Here is an 18,873-nt window from a genome sequence, read left to right on the forward strand (position 1 = left end):
CACACACACACAAAAAAAAACCTAATTAAAAAAAAACACTCATAGAATCAACATGTTATAAAACTAAACAGGTGGTGATCTTCCCAGGGTAACACTAGACAAAAAGACTTCATATCCCATGCATGGCTCAAAGCCTTGTACGCTAGGAAAAGTGCCTTTTGTTTCTAACAACACGCACGTTCCTGTTTCCTCTCTATGGTACTCTGTGCCATCTCAACAACAGTAGAAGCTCACAGGCAGCAACTTCCTCCTTAGTAACATGAAAATAATTGCATGCACGTTTCGTTTCATTTCGATTCCAATCTCCACTTTAAGAAAGAAGAGCAAGCACTGTTCTGGAAGTACTTCTTACAAAAGAAGGCAGTGAGAGCAGGGCCATGATCTCACTCCTGCCATCCTTGACACCAGTGCTGAAACTCTTCCTCGAAAGCATGACAGCACAGCAGCTCCCTAATGAAGCCTGAGGCTGGCACAGCCTTGGTACAGAGCGGACTCAGCATGCTGATGCCCTGGGCAGACCAAGGCCAGCACACAAAACCCACCAAGTGCCAGCAGTGCAGAATTGCCCCACGAAAGCCAGGGCAAGATGTATTCTACCATTCCTCGGTTGCCCATCTATGTTTAGAGTTGTGACAGCTTGTGGTCTGCACACATGGCCAGTCAGCTCCTCAAACCTTTCTGAGCACAGCATGCCTTTATTCCTCTCTCACTGTGTGAGTTAACAGAGGATCATAGCTCCCAGCCTCCCACTGGCCTTCTCACCCCACACACCACCCACAGCCCCAGGCAAGGCAAACCCCCGCTAGCCAGCCCACAGCCTCCAGTTCTGAGCAGTAAGCACCTCAAATTGCACGGCACCCGCAGGCCCACATCTGCAGCCCACAGGTTAAGGAGGGAGAAGTTTGGGGTGACAGCAGTAAGCTCTGATCTTAATTAAAGGCATTCTAAGGAGCTCGGGCTGAAAATGCTTCACGTACAGACCTTGTTCTCCACGATGTAACTTCAGTATAAGCGCTCCTGGTCAACGTGTGGTTACAAAGGCTTCTACAACCACGGCAACACCAACGCTCGGCCCACAGCGCGTTACAAAGCTCCGCGTGCTCGGATGCAGCGGATCCCCACGCTCAGACCAGCAACAGGTCGGGAGACACCACAGCGTGCGCACGGGGCCACGAGCAGCTCCCGACGCGTAGCGGGTCGCGGCACCGGCGCCGCTCCCACCGGCGAAGCGGCGGGAAGCGCAGCCCCCCGCGTCACCGCGCCTCCCCAGCCGGCACGCGGCTACGGGGCACCGCGCTCCGGGCCACGTTCGCCGCCATTCCACCTCCGCCTCGCTCCGGGGCCCGGCGAGCGGTAGCGGTCCCGCGGCCCCCGTCCCGCCTTCCCGCCTCCCGCTCGGCGGAGCTCGGCCCCCCGGCGGCCGCCCCCGGGACTCAGGCGGGCCTCCCCCGTGCGCAAAGTTTCCCGCTCGGCCCGCGGCGGGACGCGATACCCCCCGGGCCGCAAAGTGCCGGGCGGTGCCGCCGCGCGTTACCTCAGCCGGGCGCTGTCCCGGCGCGCGCCGCAGCCACCGCACCACGGCGCCGACCGCCACCTCCTCGCTCAGCAGCAGCTCCAAAACCGCCGCCATTCCCGGGCGCCGCAGCAGCCGCCGCCGAGCAGGCGCACAACCCGCGGCGGGGCCGGGCGGGGCGGGCTGGCGGCGGGGAATCCCGGCGGGGGGGAGGCGGGCGGGGGCGGAGCGGGCGCGGGCCGGGCCCGGGGCCGGGCCCCCTCCCCATGTCAACACGCGGGGCACGGGGCGCCTGCGCCGGCCGCGCGCGTCCTTTCCTCTCATGCGCGGTGTTCCCTTCCCCGGCGGGGCGCGGGGCCCGGCCTAGCGGCGGCGGCGCCCGCGGGCCGGGCCGGGGGAAGGGGCAGCGGCGCCCCCCGCGGGCCCCCCCGGCCCCCGGCGGCGGAGGATGGCCGAGGACTCGCCCAAGCGGCGCAAGGCCAATTTCAACGAGGCGGAGACGGAGGTGCTGATCGAGCAGGTGCTGAAGCACGAGCGGCTGCTGTTCGCGGCGGGGCCGGGCCGCGCCTCCCCGGGCCAGAAGCGAAAGGTGTGGGAGCTGATCCGGCACAAGGTGAACCCGGTGGCCGCCTGTCCGCGCGACGTGGAGGACCTGAAGAAGCGCTGGCGGGACCTGAAGCGCCGCGACCGCAGCAAGCTGTGCCGCCTGTCTCAGGGCGGCGGGCCGCCGGGCCCCGCTGCAGCCCTCGGCCTCTTGCTGGCCCCCGAGGAGCTGCCGCCCGGCGCCGCGCCCGCCCGCCGCCACCACCACCACCACCACCACCACCTGCACCCCCGCGCCTACGGCTCCCTGCTGCACGCCGAGGCCGTGCCCATCGTGGGCGGCATCGACACGCTGGAGCTGCCCGGCGCTGCCGTGGGGGAGATGGGTGAGTGCGGGTCGCCGCCTTCGCGCCTTGACGCGCAGTGCTGCGTGCAGCCAGCGGCCCGTGACACTACGGCGCAACGGCACGTGGGAGCGGACCTCCCGTCCCGGCGGCGCTAAGCCCCTTCTGTCCACGTTTGTAGATCCCGTTCTTGACATTGCAGAAATAGAATGCCAGCGTGCAATCCTAGGCTGCCCGAAGTGCTGTGACTACGTATGGTTTTGTGTCCCAGAGAGAGGGGGCGTTAACGCGCTGAAACAGCAGCTGCAGTACACAGGGATTCCCCGCGATCGGCGTCACCGTGCACACACACAGCGCAGAACAAGATTTGTCTTTTGGAACCTGCATCTTAGCCCCCGCGGTGGGGACAGTAAGGGAATTACAATTCACGGCTATTCAGTAAATGGATCTTTAGGGTTTTCTTCCCCTCGTATAGAGGTGATGTGTGTTCTAAAAGCGTCAGCACAGTGCAAGTTGCTGTGGTAGGGTCTTGGTTCAAGGGTGGTGGGTGTGCTGAAGGGTAAAAGCACACCTGACTTGACTGTGAAGTTCCTCACTGACTTTGCTCTGCTTTTCCTCTCCCCTCATCTCTAGGATTTAACGATGATCCCGGCCCATCTCATCAACCCGGTCTTGAGAAGATAAACCTAAAAGAAGAGATAGTGGTGAAAGTGGTAGAGCCGGAGGAAAGCTCTGAGGACATGGCAGTAGTCCCACCTAGCCAGGAGCAGCTACCTTATCTGGGGACATCGGGTGGTGCTTCCTCAGGGAAGGTAAAAGCCAAATCAAAAGGCAGATCCCAGGCAGACCAAATCGGAATAACTGAAGCGGACCTAGTGCAGATTCAGCAGACCCAGATGCAGGTGATTCAGTCTGGCTTTGACAGTGTCAACCACAATCTTCAGCTGCTGCAGCAAGGCATGCAGGATCTGAGTAACAGCCTCAGCATCATGGCGCATACGCTTGTTGCTATCAAAAACGTGTACGTGAAAAACAACACCGGCCCAACTACATACACCACCACCTCTACTCAGACCACAGCCGGGTACCTGAGCCCGGGTTCTCCCCAGGTTTCCCCTGCTGAGGACAGAGGCCGGGTGCAGGTGGCTGGGAGCAGCAGCAGGAGCAGCAGCTGCAGTTCCAGCTCTACATCCCAGGAACCAGGTCCTTCAGAATTTCCCAGGCCCCCCCTGAGGACCATTAAGAAAGAACATCCAAACGGCTGCTACTACTTCTGCTTTGCAGACATGTAAAACTTGAATATATGTACAGTGACTGTGGTGTTAGGTGCTGTTGTTTTTTCTGCTCCAGCCTGTGACTTGAAGGAGCAAAGTGGACTTGCCCCCCGCATTTTTTCCCAGTGGGAAATGTTTCTCTATAGGAGGTGGCATTAAACACTAAATACCAGTTCTGTTTGTTAACTCAGTTTCAGTTGGCTAATGTTTTTCTGCTGTTCTCTTTATCCTCTTACTCTCTCAAAAACAAACAGATTTATTTTGGCTATAACTCTTGTCTGTATTACCCTTTGTTTAATGTGACCTTTTGGAAAATAAAAGGCATGAGATTTGGGTGAAAAAGTAACGTTATGGTTACTGACTACCAGGAGCTGTCTTACACGAGTTGCTTAGTTTTTGTTGTTTTTTTTTTTTTTAATTAAACAAATGGCAAAATGAGCTGGTGTTTTTAAGTAGTTGCTTTTTGTAATACTTACAACTGTTCGCTTGTTTGCTGTTGGTTTGAGGTTTTGTTTTTCTAAATCTCAGCTGTGCAAGGAAGATATGGCAGGAAGGGTCGGATACACCTGCTTCCCTGAGGAATGGTTTTAGGATTGAGCTGTTGATGATGAATGTGCTTCTCCAAATTCGTACAGCATTGCTCCATTTGGCTGCTGTTCATTCCCAGCTTGCCAAATGCATCTTCTCAGAGGCATTTTGTTTTACTTCACTAGCAGAGCAGGCTATTTCTTGTGATATTATTAAGATAGAGACATAAAGCAAAAACAGTAACTGATGAGTGATGCCTGGCTTTGACATGGAATGACATTTCTTATTATGGCTTGTAAGCAGATTTTGCAAGCTTTCTGGAATTGGTATCACTTGAAATACAAAGAACAAAAAAATCTTTCTGCATTGTTTTACATTTAGACTTGCTGTTAAATAAATTACAGGAGGCAGAGTCTGATTCTGAATAGAAAAATGTTCTTGCATAGCTCATGAAAAGAAGCTTTTATTTTTACCTATCAGAGAGATTAGTAAAATCTGCCATGCTTGTACATCCGAGGAAAAAGAACTCTGAACAGGAGGAAAATATTACTATTGATGCTATCGTTAAGATGTGGAAGACTGGTGTTTAGAGCTTGTATATTAGTGCCTTGTAAAAAGCACTGCATTTATATTTTCAGCGTACTCACTGAAGGAAATACAGCAACCCTCTCACCTGCACTGTTATCCTATCACCTAAAAAATCATTCAAGTCCTCCTCATAAGCATTTATCACTAGTATAAAATTCTAAAGATAAATTGGCCTATGGTAATGGTCACTGGTTTTCCAGTGATTCTGAACATGTTTTTGTTGCACACAAAGTGGCAGCCCAACTACCCCTTTTAGCAGCATAAGAACAAGTAAACATCAGGCAAGGTATGTATATATTTTTATGTCAACTTGGACAGTGCACTATACTACACAAAAATACAGGACTAATTTCTTCCATCTTTGGGGGGGGAAGTAGGCCATTTTCATTGAAATGTGATAAATATGGGAGCTAACAGTAGCTGCGAATAATGCAAGGAGTGCATCACCAGTTGCACACTATTAGAATAATTACCTCAAAGCAAAGGATTTCATCTTAGCCTGTGCAGGAGTCTGATGGAGCTCAGGACAGCTGGATTTTAACAGGTTTCTTCTGAGGCATTGCTGAGCAAAGAATGGAAACAAAGTTATTTAAGAAGCCCAAAAGAACCATTTAAAAAGGAAACGGTAGAAGAGGATGACAAATCCTGAAGCTCAGCCAGGTGCAGTACAATTGCAGCCACCACAGGGAATTAACACAAGGTCTATGCCCTGGAGAAGGTTCTTGGCTCCTGGATTCCCTTATAAAAGGAGATGGTGTGGGTGACAACTACCACTACCTTACTCATAAAATGCTGACACCAAAAGCAGGATAGTGTTAACCCTCTTAGAAGCATTTATATTTCTCCTCCTCAGTACAGATGGGATCTGCCAAGCCTTCATTTGTGTTTTGTTCGCATACAAAAAGCAGCCTCTCAATCTGTGATATCCTAGGTTGGGTTAGAAAAATGTTAGTGAATCAGAAGTTTACCTGGTCTTTTTGGGCAGCTATTTGAGCTTGTCCAGAGTGCAGTAGCCAGTTCTTTCTGTATTTCAATTCTTTCTTCAATTATTGATTCTTTAATTTCATTTACTCCAGCCTTCTTAGGGAAAGCTAGCTTGTGTGTGCTACACAGCTGTCTCACGTTCATGTTTCCATGAGAGAAAGCTACTGTCCAGGTGCAAAGAAGTGCAGCAAGATTTCAAGAGCTAGTGGACTGTGTCTGCTGTGGTTGTGAAGATGGTTAAAAAAAGAAAAAAGTGCTTCAGAAATCAGATGAGCAGATCTCAGCACTGATCTCCAGTGGTGTTCCTGTTCCAGCCTTGGATCTTCTTCAGTCTCTCAATTGTACAGCATAGGTATGTCGGAGCTGAGTTGAGACCACTCTCTCATTTTGGTTATGATCACTATGTAATATTCTAAGTAACTTAAGATACTGAGATATCTCACCTCCAGTAAGAGCATGTACACTTTTATTTTCAAATTCCAATTAATACAGCTGACTTTCTGTTTCTTTCTGTGTCCATTCTGTAATCAAATAGTGGCTTTACTGGGAACACTAAGAACAAACACCCTCCAGAAGCACAACAGTACATTTCTAGCTGCTCTTAAGGGCAGAGCTGGCCTTTAATTTGCTTCACATACACTGCATAACAGTGGCAAAGTCAAGAAAGAGATCCAGAAGTTTTCTCCAATTCTTCTAGATTTCCCTAGCAACCGTATTCTGCTGTGCAAAGAGCAAGCAGTATTTTCCACAGCACACAAGGACTAAGATAAGTGTGCACATAGACCACAAATATTGTGACGACATTGTACTTTTATCTAGTTTTTCTAAAAAGAGAAATGAAAGGATCTTGGATGGAACTAGAACAACTGGTTAACACTGCATCTCCATATGGGACAAAATGCCCACATTCAATAACAACTTCAGTAATGTTTTTGCTCTCTGCAGCTAAATTGTATTGCAGAGAGAATGAGACTTTACAAGAGGCTGTAAAACCTTGGCATGAATGTCCAGGCAGCTGGACAAAATAAATTTATTACAGTGGCCTGTGGCTAAATAAGAAATTATAATTTAGCCCATTTACAAATTAATAAGTGTAGCTAGCTTGCTACACAAACAAGGCTGGGATCCACCATATCATCACTAAATTGCTCTGATTTGCCATGGCAGTCATTTGTCATTTGGGTGAATGCAGAGAGGATGGATAAAGAACATGAGCAAATAGAGAAGAAGGCCTTTAAGGAGGAGGGTCGAGTTGTTCCTAATGTTACTTATTACACAATACATCAATATACTAAACAGTAGAACTCTCACTGACTCACTCTTGCAGTATGAGCATCAACTTCTTTTGCAGTAGTACCAACTGACACTTGCTTTTTGCTTTCTCATAAGAGAAAACAAAGTTTTTCTCCATCTAACGTACAACAACTAAAAAATTGGAAAAAAAAAAATCAACCTTATACAGTATATTTGAAGCAGTAAAATCACCATACAAACACAATCAAGGATTGAAGTTTTGCATGCTGAATGAGTATTTTATTTATAACCAGTTTATAAAAATAAAATACAAAATAATTTGAAAACAAAACTTAAAACATTGTACAAAGCCTTGATATGGTACAAATGAGAAAATAAATAATTACACCTTTATGTACAAATGACCATTACAAGCGCATCAACTCTCTTATGTTCTTGGTTGCCTGAGCAAACTTAAAAGAAAAAGAATGGCTTAGAAGATTTCCTAGGAGGGGAAAGAGATCAGCAATTATTGAGCAAAATAATTTTGAAGGACTCAACATTTGTCTTATCCAATGGTAACAAATAACCTCAGGACTACTTTGCATTTAATTTAATCATGATGCAGATCAAGAACTTAATTCCTTATGGAGCAACAACATTGTATTTTTAGCTAATACACCAATTTCATTCTTTGTGGTATTGCCCAGAGATTTTCAATTAGCAGCCATTGGTTTGCAGCTTCAAAAAGTCAGTACTTGTCTGAAGGCATTGCTGGTGATTTCCTTGATTTAGCAGTTTGGATATTCATAGGAAAGCATTTGAAAATTGACACCTGTTCTCTCTCTCTCTCTCTCTCTCTCTCTAATATACACTGCAATTCAATTCTGGTTTGAAAATCAGTTAGAAGTTCAAGAATAATTTTAAGTGTTGCATTCCAAACTAAGAAAGCAGAAGATGCAGAGAAGGCTGCTGGCCAATCATTCCAGATCTCCAGTCATACCAGAGAGAAGGAAAAGTTGTGAAATGGACCAAAATCCCTCACCGCACCTTGTGTCAAACCCTTATGACCTTGTCTGCCACAATCCAGATCAAGACTTAAAAGAATCTGAAGCCATGCAGACCAAGCTGGTCAACATTATGTACCTTCGAGAGCAAGCTGGCCTGCTGCTACTAGAGGTCCCTTACATAAAAGTTAGGTCAAAGATCAAGTGATCGCAAAATGAAACAAACATCTGTAACCAATTAATACTAGCTGAATTACCACAGCCAACTGGGGACCATCAGGACCCTGTATGAGTAGCCCACCTGCAGTATTGTTTTCCAAAGAAACAATGGACTCAGTACTCTTGGCCTAAGCTGACTAACAGCAGTAATTCTTACAGAAAGTAAGGGATCAAAAAGCAAGTCATGTCGCAGCCTTTACTAAAAATATGCATTTTCCAATTTAAAATAAAGTAACTGAAAATGCAAGATTTATAAGTGAATTTATTCCTTCAGTCCCTACACAGGAAAAAAAAAGCTAAACAAAACTAGGGTCTATTTTAATGAAAGTTTCACTTGCACAAGAACAGAAAGGATCCAAGCTGTTTATGTGGACTGGGGAGAAACAGGAGCAAAACACAAGCTAACATCTGCACTACAAAAAAAGGCATTGCTCAACACTTAGAGCAGAAACTTCAAATCCACATTCATTATTATTTGTACGTACAACTTTGTGCGTTTAAATTTTGCATTGCATTAGTGGGAATCCTGACATACTTGAAACAAAACCAGAATTTCACCCAGGATTTTGGCACCAAAATTAACCAGTGAGCTGGAACTCTTCTGTAGTAAGGAAGGAGCAGGGTACACAGGTCTTGTTGCAGAGCACTGCAACTAAATTCCTGTTCTCTGAAAGACAATTTCTCTATTGCAGCAGTAGAGGAAAACCAGCCTGGAAGCTGTGGGTACCCCTTGCAGCCCAGGTTCAGCTTCCCTGCTGGGGTTTGCAGGTTGCAATTTGCTCTGCGCTAAATTTGTTGTGTCAACCACATGGTTGTTTTTATTGAAGAAATCTCCCAAAAGGAAAATACATAACTCCTGTAGACAGCCCACATAATTGCCAGCCATTGTAGAAAATTAGAAAAGCAATGCTTATTAATCCCACAAAAGTATAAAGTTCTTGAGGTGTTGTCACTGCTCCTGTTAAGAGAGGATGTGTTACCAGCAACAGAGAGTAAAATCACCCTATATAATCAATCCTGAAAGGCTGGAAAAATTGCCAAGTCAATACTTTAGACTTTAAAATAATACATTCCTCTTATTCCTCTTCAATTCTTCCCTAAAAACAAACAAACAAACGCTCAGAGGTTAATATTAAAAATCTGGTTACTTAGACCACCAAATGAGGCTTGTTGCTACTGTGATTAAATAAACTCAGCATTTTGCAATATCTTAAGATAATTCCAGGTAGTTATTATAGAATCTAGACTGAATTTCATAACATTTCTCTTTTACAAATGTTACACATAGGGGAGAGGAAGACTGGCTTCAAGTGGATAGCTGAGGTATCCTTGTGTGAGGTGAGTGTGTTTATGTGGTTGCACACATTGGCTAAGAACAGCATGATCCACACCTACGGACTGCATGGAGCCGAAACACTGAACCTTGCTTCCTTTTATCAAAGTTACCAGTCACTGCAAATTGTGAACAAGACATTTCAGCCAAATCAAAACAGCAAACAAAATCCTTCAGTTCACTGCCTACTTGGTTTGCTAAAGAAGTTGAATAAAAATATTCTATGGAGAGTGCACTCCATGGGATCATGGTATTAACCTAGACACCTGAGAACCCTCTTGCACACTGGCATTGAACAGACAAACATGCCTCTCACCACCCTGCAGGATCATTCCTGCATTTAAAAACAAAAAACAAAAAACAACTTATATCAGAATATTCCATGAATTAGTTATTGAGCTCATTAGTGAGTTTGAGCTCCCTTTTATTCTCTTGTTTCTTCTGGAAGATTCAATTTCTCTCTCATTTTTAACATTCATACAAAAATTGTAGGCAAGTATTCCTGGTTTGCAACTAAACCTTTACAAAACATTGAAATAATCATCTTTTTAGCAGAATTTCTGCTTCTTACTGTCCTACAGAAATATCTATTTCATTATGGAAAAAAATCTGTTTACAGGAAAGTCCCCACCATTTAACTGGCATTGTCTACATTCGTATCAAAGAGAAAAATAACACATTTCTAGGAGCACTGTGATCAACCATTGTATAAATGTTACTGGGATAAGAAAGACTTACAGCACTTTTGCCAAAAGAGAACTACAGGATCAGGCCCTGTAAAACTGAAGAGAATCAACATTAGGGCATGGCAAAATTATGGCAGATAAAGCAGAGATCAGACCAAGTCAAAGCACCACAGACCTCAGCTCACTCTGGTAAATGAGTTTAAGTAAACGGGATGCAACAGCTGAGACTGTTTCTACCTATATACACACATAAGCATGTGTATATATGTATATAAATAACATATATTTCTATATAGCATACAGTATTTAGGTAAATGTGTATATTCACACATGTACAAAGGTATATTTATATATATATTAAAAAATTAAAATTCTGTGTGTTTGCCAGCGATAATCAATGCCATAATAATTATAAATTCTAACTGGCAGAGCTCTTGCAAGCCTTTTTCAGTTGAAAAATCTCTGAAACATACAGCACCAGACCTTTCCTTCTACACCATGACTGAGGTATGATAGAAAACTTGATCTCAAGCATGGAGACTTCAAGGCAAGAATACGTTCAGATTTTCCAAGTTACAGCTGGTGGCTATAACTCCCCAGAGGTCTGTGCCTCCTGAAGAACTAGCAGTTAAAACCTCATATTGCTCCTGCCTTTGAACACTGAAATTGTTCATGCTTACTGATCCTACTCAAATAGATAGGTGCCTACCATCATATGACTTGCCAATGTCGTTATACTGTATGACAACTCCTGTTATTTTTAACAGTTTTACTTAGCAATTAGAATTTGCAATTAATAACAAATTTTGTTGATATTAATATTGATTTTCAAGGCTGTCACTCAAATTCAGTGTATCATGTAAAATTGCAGGACATAATTTTTTGTGACATGTTCTATATTTTCAAGTTCTATTTTATTTTACAGGCTTCTGCCTCAATTTCTCTAAAAATGCTTTAAAGTGTTGGAAAAAACAGCACAGGTAACACTGTGAAAAGGAAATACACATGCAGCATTTTCATCCAGAACATGCCATGTCTCCATTGCACTGCACTCCAAAGAAATGGATACTTGAAAAGCACAAAGCAGCAGCTCCTTGAATTACATTGTTTTTCAGCTAAAAATTGCTATACAAGTTGCTGGATGCTTAAGCAAAATGACTATAGCTGTTGTATACGATGGAGAGAAATCTTCCCATTCCTGAAAATTTGTTGCAGATACTCTATGTAGATCCTTCATTCCCCTTCTGCACAAGGGTCACACACATACACTGATGGTTTTATGTCAGTTGCATATGCAAGTGTCGGAGATTACAGAGCTCATGATTAAACAGACCCCCTGGAAATAGTACAGTAACAAATATATAGATGAGGTGATCAAGTGACTGCTATCTAACTACATTAACCAGTTGCTACATTAGTCTATAGTATGCAATTCTGTATGTTTTTGGCAGAAGGCAACAAGCAATAAAAATTTCTAGAAGAGCAGGTAATTCAAGTCATATTGCTCATAACCACTTTCCTGTTTGCATTTTCATGATTTTCTCACTAGTCCCTGTGGAATCCGCAGCAAGAAGCATTCAGTGATATAGAGGCCTTTTACCTTGTATTGCACTGAAAGAAGCCTGGATTATCAATCATGATTCATCTCTTACCCTATTTTGGCATAGTCTACTACTGTTACATTGGCAACTAGTTCACGTACAGGTGAATGTCTACAACATTGGCTTATTTTGTATTGAATCATAGAATGGTTTGGGTTGGAAGGGACCTTTAAAGATCAAGTAGTCTAACTCCCCTGTCATATACAGTAAACTGCAGCAATGAACAAGTCTGTATTTTTGGAAAGAGCACAAAAATCCTTAGGTGTTAATATTCTTTCTCATCTATAAAGAAGATTCTGTTTCTAGATTCTGTTGTACTAGAGAGAAAATACAAACACCTCAAACTTCAGCATTTCAGGAGAGCAAGCATAAAATTGGCACTTATTCAAACTGACCCTATTAATGTAGGAATTAGCTCAAAGGACCTTAACAAAATGGAAAATAAGGGAGAGTGGAGGGAAAATAACCTTAGGCTGCTATACCACCTTAACAAATAATTCCAGCAGTGCTCAGAGTAGAAATATCACAAATGGGAACCAATTTTCTCTCTTTTTCTTTTTTTTTTTTTTATGCCATGAGGAAAGCAGGAAGGAAAGATAGAATTCTTGTTGTCACATTCATCTATCAAGTATTCATTGACTACCACTGTACCTATATCATGAGTATTCACAACAATGAAGAACATACATTATAAAATAAAATGAATAATCAACAAGCCCTATTTGAGATAAGAAATGAAAATACCTTTCAGTTTCTGTTCCTGTTCATGTACAAATGCACACAATTCTAAAGAAAGACAGAGAGCTGCAAGACAAAATGTTGGCTGGTTGAGAAATCAGTAGTCCTTCAATCTTGTCCCAAGATATAAAGGTTGTTAGACTTTGTGCATTCCAGACTTTTTTTTTCTCCAGGAGATAGGAGATGCAATGCCAAGAGTATTCAGGAACTAACAGGGAACTGCGTTATGTGTGGTCCATAAATTACAAGTGAAAAATGAGAAAGTGAATTTATATAAGCATGTACATATATGTATATATAAATATTTATATTATATAATTTACCATGAGGACATGCAATTATTGGTATAGCACCTATTATACAATATAATACAAAGAAAGGAATAAGACTTTCCAGTGGTACAGTTTTTTTTTTTTCAGAAAAAGCAGGTATACCCTACCTATTGCATTCATCTGTAGTGATTGAAACCTGAATGAAATTAAGGTTCTACGCTGTGCTACATTGCGTATGAGAAACAATATACATATAAACAGTAAGAAAAATCAACATAGTCTGACAGAGCAATTGAAATTCAGTGCAGCTCCAGGGCAGCTTTAATGCAGCATTAGAATGTGTTAGCTCAGAGACAAAATATTCCCTTTTAATCCAAAGGTATTCATTTGGCAGAGGTTAAATAGAAAAAAGCACAGATGCTGGCTGGAGAGGCATATGACTACAGCAAGCAGATCAGCAGCTGACAAGTCTCCTACACATCCAGTATCTCCACAACAGTTATAACCAAGGAGAGCTGGCCGCATCTTTTTTAGGATTGCATTCATGCTCGTTACTATTCTTAGCTAGTACTCTCTTCTGAATGTAGCAAAAAGTGCTAAGTGTTCTCTACTGAGATTCTGTAGAGCATGAGAGATTGTTAAGTAACTACTAAAGAAAATCAGAAGAATTAGACACTGTGGACTTCACTGGCAGATAACAAAGTTTGGCTATCAAAGAATGATTTGGGAAGAGTAACAAAAACCCAATAACAAAAGTATCTCAGATTGTTTTCTATGTATTTTGCTGTAATGATTCTTACTCAGATTTTGTAAGGTATTGGCTGTATTTGTCACCTGAATCCTCCCAAGGAGTTTACCTTTCATGTTTTTATTAAAATAAATGATCTTGGTTATAATTGATTCTATACTGTAAGAATAGTGATTTCAGTGATCCATAACTAACAAAATAAAAACAAAAGCCAGCAGTAACAAGGATTCTTTTTGCATTTTGGTTAGGGAAAAATCAGGCACTCCTTTTCAAACATTCATTGCAATCCATTGCAAATCTGCAACATTGTGAACTGCAGACTTCTTTCTCTCATCTCCTAGATGAGGATGCTCTTTCAAATTCTACCTACTGAGGTAGAACCCCTTATGATTCCCAAAGAAGTGTAGAACATGGAACCAAGGATTAGCTTATTGGATCATAATTAGTACTGAACAAATTTCTACAGAATATCACTACAAAAACATCTTAGAAACTGTTAATATCCATACTTAAAATGTCACCAGAGTAAAGAAGGGGCAAGAAACATGATACTTCACGTAAGTAAATCTGTGCTATAACAGATAGGGGACAAGATGAGCACTAAGTGACTTGGATGTGTGAAACTCAAAATGAAAGAGAATCATAAGGTAGAAATACCATTGTCGTATAAACTGTGCTTTTTTAAAACTGTAAAGACTATGCTTGAGCAGCACTTATCTCCCAAGTGGTGACATTGTTTTGGGAATCATGGTTTTGGATTCCTTATATAATTCTTGAGACAAACCTTAAATAACTAGGCCAAATCTTCTAGTTAAGTAAACTGAAAACATAGAGATACTCTTTTTAAACACTCACCTTGGAGATATTTTTTTACTTCAAACACATTCCACCTCTTTCACTACCTGAGTCATTCTTTTCTTGCCCTCTACCCCTCTTCCCCCCAGATCTGCTTGCTGCCTGCTCTTAGGCAATGTCTGGCCACTCATTTACAAAGTATGCTTTCTCATGAGTAGTTTATGAAGCTTACGTTCTTAAAAAGCGCAGATTCAACACTTTTTTTTTAAATATACTTTTTTGATTAATTTTTTAAATACACAGTACACAGACACAACATGCATCAGACTTAAGAGGCGGATTTATACCTGTCAAGGCCCAGTTCCTATCTGCTAAGCTTAGTGGCTGATTTGCTCTTTCCTGTGGGAGTCTTAGTGTTTGGGGAATGGTATAAGGAACTGCCAGATCCTTTCAGACCATTCTTGCTTGGTTTGTTGTAGCAGTGCTCTTGCTGGCAGGATCTCCTAGAAGATGAGGAGCCTGAATGGCTAGGAGGTGATTTACTCCTCCCAAGATGTGGGGAGGAACTCCTCTGATCATGGTGGGTTCTCCCTGCCCGTGATGGGGAAGAACTAGCAGTACGGGGTAAGGAAGAGCTCCTAGGGGAGGCACTGGGACTGCGTCGGGGGTTGACAGGACTTTTGGGTGGTGTTTTTGGACTGTGTGGAGATCCTGGACTCTTACACTGTGTAGAACTCCTTGGTCTTTGAGATCCGTTCTGTAGAATTTGAGCCAGACGAGAGATAAGATCTGAGTCTGAGCTGCTACTCCCCAGGACTCTGTATCTGCGTAACCTTAAGAAGAAATGAAGAAAAAATATTTCTGTTTCAATCTACTCACCAAAATCCAAATAGACACACAGTATGATTGGAAACTAAGGAGGAGTTTACATGGCAGAACAGACATCTGAATGTGAACTTTCTTGTAAGGCAGAGATGTTCACATCTAGGTTTTGGCCTCCACGTTGTTCTAATCAACCCAATAATTAGTTGTGTAAATTCACCTACATAAACAGTTTAAGCACCTACAAGAAAATTGAAATTTCCTAGCAATGTTGAAGTGCACAGAAAAGCAATGCTTACAATATCTATTTTGATGGGATGTATCCATTTCTGTCCATCATCAGTACACTCCTATACACAAAGGATGACAAAGCAAACCACAACTTCCTTCCGAGGATTTCACATTACTGATTATATCATAATTCTCCTTATCCTGGTAACTTAGGCACTGAATAAACTAGATCATGGTTGTCTATATTGAGAACCTGCAAAGGAGCATTTCTGCAGTTCACTCTGTCATCCATTAAGTGGTTGTTTTTACTTAGCCATGATCAGAGCATAGTTAATTAACTTCATACTGATGGGTGGACTCTCCAAACAAGAATAATTAAAGCTTCTACAATAAGGACAGTTCAGTGTTAATTGGGGCTGCGTATGATAAATCCTACTGATTTCTGTAAGTTTGTGAATAATTGACAGTTCTGAGTAAGTGGTTGCATTTGAAGAAGGATTTAGTTACAGACTGACAGATCTAGAAATTTTGACTACACACGTATTGATGTATAAAACTTACTGGTGAAGCAGACTAGCAGTCTTTCCTCATTCATTTTCCAATAATGCAAGGTTTTTCAGAGAATTGAAGGCCAGCAATTAAAAAACAATAAGGATGGGACTTCTACACAATTACATGCTGCATAGTAACTGCAGCCTAGCTCAAATCCATTTTCAACCTGAAAACCGATCTCTATTTTCACTGTTACCTTGCTTCTACCCCAGGCCTAGTAGGTGGTCTTCCAGGTGGTGGCCGAGGAAGGAAATGAGTTGAACTTGAACCATTGACTTGATCAGTAGTGGCCCAGGAGACTGGTCTGGGTATCTTGCTTTTTCTGGACTGAGGGCTGCTTGGAGATAAATAACTATCTTCTGTCTGCTTGCTGAAATGAGAGTCCAGTGTCAGTTTAGAAAATGAGGATAATACATCATCCTCAGAAAATGGTACCGGAGCAGCAGCCATTTTTTCCTCCAGTGACTTATCAGAGGCACTTGAGAGGTCACCAAGAAAAGATTTGAGTTGCCTCTTTTCCACAAGTAGTCTGACCAAGTCTGTCTGATGGGCCTTTTTTAAAAGAAGCTTTTCCTTTGCTGAAACAGGAGAAGAGGATTCTGATGTTGAGTCTATTTCTTGTGCTAAAACCGGGATTCGGCTCTGCCTGAATACAAAAGGAGATTTAACTAAGTCCTTCTTAGATCGATGAGAATTCTCATTTGCTGAAATGCAGTGAAATAACTCTCCATTTCTGGGAGCATTTTTCTCCTTCTTGTCCTCCTGGTGCAAAAAAGTAGTAAGAGCCACTTGGTGGCACTGCAAGTCCTGGACATGGACTTCTTCCTTATTAGAATGAAAACCATTTTCCTGAACTGGTGCTATTTTGCTTGTTTGTCTATTAACATACGGGTTGATGCGTCTTGACGGAGAAAATTCTGGTGTTTCAGGTGCTGTTGAGTTCAGAAGCTCATCTTGATTTGGCACCAAGCAGACAGGCCTTGGCTTTGATTCTTCAGCAGCATCAGTATTAGTTAGAGGTTCTTCATCTGCAGATTTCGAACTTCCCGGCAAAGAATTCTGTTCTTTGCTCAGCATTACAACAGCATCCTCAGAAACCACTGGAAGTAGTTCCTCCTCAGTCTCTACAGGAAGCTTTTGAAGTTCCTTCTCTTCCTGTCTCCCGCTTTGTTTTTCAGGTAGGTCCTTTTGGCCACTGCTCAGGACACTGGTACGTTCTTTGACATGTTCTTCCCTTTCAAGCACTTCTTGGCTGATATGAAGTACCATATCTGGTCTGCTGCCACTAACTGTGGCATCTCCTGTCACAACCAAACATGGCAAAGTTTCCCTTGGAGATAAAAGTTCCACTGTTTGTTCCACAGACTGTGCATCTCGCTCTCTTTTATCTAGCTGGTGGCCATAATGAAAGCTCTCTGAAGCAGACTGTGTGGATGCCACAGAAGGCCTGGGTATCGTTACCTTAAAAAATTTGAGAAGGAGAAGGTGAAAAATTCAGGAATATCATAGAAAGCATTATTTATATTGCATTTGTGATTTCATATATTCAAAATACATTAAATAATGATTCCTATGAATCACAATGATTAAATAATCCCTGAACTTCATAAATTACGTATAGGTAACTAGGAAAATTAGATACTCTATCATCCCAAGACAGAAATGCATAACATAAAAACAATCTCAGGGGAAATTGTTGCAGTTACCAAGGAACATCCTGGAAAAGAGTCTCAGATTAAGAGGTAAGCACTTTACCATTTTACATTAATTTGAATACTTTCAGTGTAAGTTTTATGTAAACATAGAACTTTAACAAGTACACCACAATACTTTCTAGACAAGTATAGAAGACAAAGAATACATTTAGGTCCAGATTCAGGAATTGACTTAAACTTCAATTTAAGCAGAACTTAGACACTGTTCTCAAAAGAACTAATAAGAAAACCTTATCTACCTAATTAAATACATCAGTACCTCTAATACCTACAGCTCAAAAATATTCCTGAGTGCACAAATTTTATCTATTTCCTTCCCTATATAAGCTTACGTCTTTTTTAATTATTAAACTGAGCAAGCAGGTCAGGACTTCTTACTTAAGGTCATTAAGAGATTCACAAACTAAATATTCACACAACTAAATCTCCTGATGGGTCTAATCTAATCTTAAGTGCGCCCAAAACCTATATACAGTATTGACTCAGAGTCAGTGTGAAAAACGACTGAGTAGATAGCTCAATTGTTGGAGAACACAGTCAGGAAATAGGAAACCTGCCTTCATGTCTCTTTCCACCCTGAGGGACACAAACCCTCTTTCCCATCAAGTATGGGCAGAACCATAATGGATCTGCTCTTTTGCTTTCCTACTGAAGACAGGTCACTGCACAGTAAGAAGAGCAGGAGTCATGAGGTCGGGGGTGAGGTCACACACAAGTGACAGGAGCTCCTGAAACTGTTGATTCAGTGACAGTAGAAGAGACAACTACTGATCCTATTTCCAAATAGTCTGTGGTACAGAAGACAGATTTCACTTGAACTTCTTACAGAAATTATCTAGACATGCTGCTGAGCTTAACGTGTTGTTTGTAAGAGCTAGCGCATTGGTACTTCTGGACCAGCAACAATTCATACTGTGTACTCCAACTTCACAAATGCAGAACTCTCCAAAATAAGAAATGCCAACGAACAGTCAAGGATATACACACTCATGGGAATCTGAAGATTCTTCTCTAAAATTCTTGCTGTTTTTTGTTTTTGGTTTTGGTTTTGGTTTTTTTTTTTCATTTTCTTGATAATCCCGTACATCATTCCTATCAGTATGCACACACATTCACCTACATGAAACAAGAGCATATAAACAAGAGT

General features: G+C 42.4%; 3 protein-coding genes across 9 annotated transcripts in view; 1 reads left to right on the forward strand and 2 right to left on the reverse strand.

The window, feature by feature from the left end:
* Window positions 1–1,678, reverse strand: part of CDAN1 (codanin 1) — a 30,311-nt gene extending 28,633 nt beyond the window's left edge. For all 3 annotated transcript variants that reach the window (XM_048947429.1, XM_048947430.1, XM_048947428.1), the window contains exon 1: window positions 1,535–1,678. In XM_048947429.1, the coding sequence (XP_048803386.1) occupies window positions 1,535–1,630 (96 nt within the window). In that variant the 5' untranslated portion in view covers window positions 1,631–1,678. The remainder of the gene's footprint in view (window positions 1–1,534) is intronic.
* A 188-nt stretch (window positions 1,679–1,866) lies between these two features.
* On the forward strand, window positions 1,867–4,606 carry LOC125694801 (myb-related transcription factor, partner of profilin-like). Of its 2 annotated transcripts, XM_048948506.1 has the most exons (3): window positions 1,867–2,442; window positions 2,582–2,809; window positions 3,034–4,606. In XM_048948506.1, exons 1-3 carry the CDS (start codon window positions 1,962–1,964, stop codon window positions 3,690–3,692), a joined length of 1,368 nt encoding a protein of 455 aa, XP_048804463.1. In that variant the 5' UTR covers window positions 1,867–1,961; the 3' UTR covers window positions 3,693–4,606. The 2 variants fall into 2 exon arrangements, with proteins under 2 accessions (XP_048804463.1, XP_048804464.1); XM_048948507.1 differs by lacking the exon at window positions 2,582–2,809 and having other exon boundaries at window positions 1,869–2,442; window positions 3,034–4,557.
* Window positions 4,607–7,277: 2,671 nt separating this feature from the next.
* Window positions 7,278–18,873, reverse strand: part of TTBK2 (tau tubulin kinase 2) — an 84,891-nt gene continuing 73,295 nt past the window's right edge. For all 4 annotated transcript variants that reach the window (XM_048948503.1, XM_048948504.1, XM_048948502.1 and 1 more), the window contains 2 exons: window positions 16,208–17,472; window positions 7,278–15,239 (listed from right to left, as the gene is read on the reverse strand). In XM_048948503.1, the coding sequence (XP_048804460.1) occupies window positions 14,771–15,239; window positions 16,208–17,472 (1,734 nt within the window). In that variant the 3' untranslated portion in view covers window positions 7,278–14,770. The remainder of the gene's footprint in view (window positions 15,240–16,207; window positions 17,473–18,873) is intronic.

The sequence above is a fragment of the Lagopus muta genome, chromosome 6 (assembly GCF_023343835.1).
Source record: "Lagopus muta isolate bLagMut1 chromosome 6, bLagMut1 primary, whole genome shotgun sequence".
Classification (NCBI taxonomy): domain Eukaryota; kingdom Metazoa; phylum Chordata; class Aves; order Galliformes; family Phasianidae; genus Lagopus; species Lagopus muta.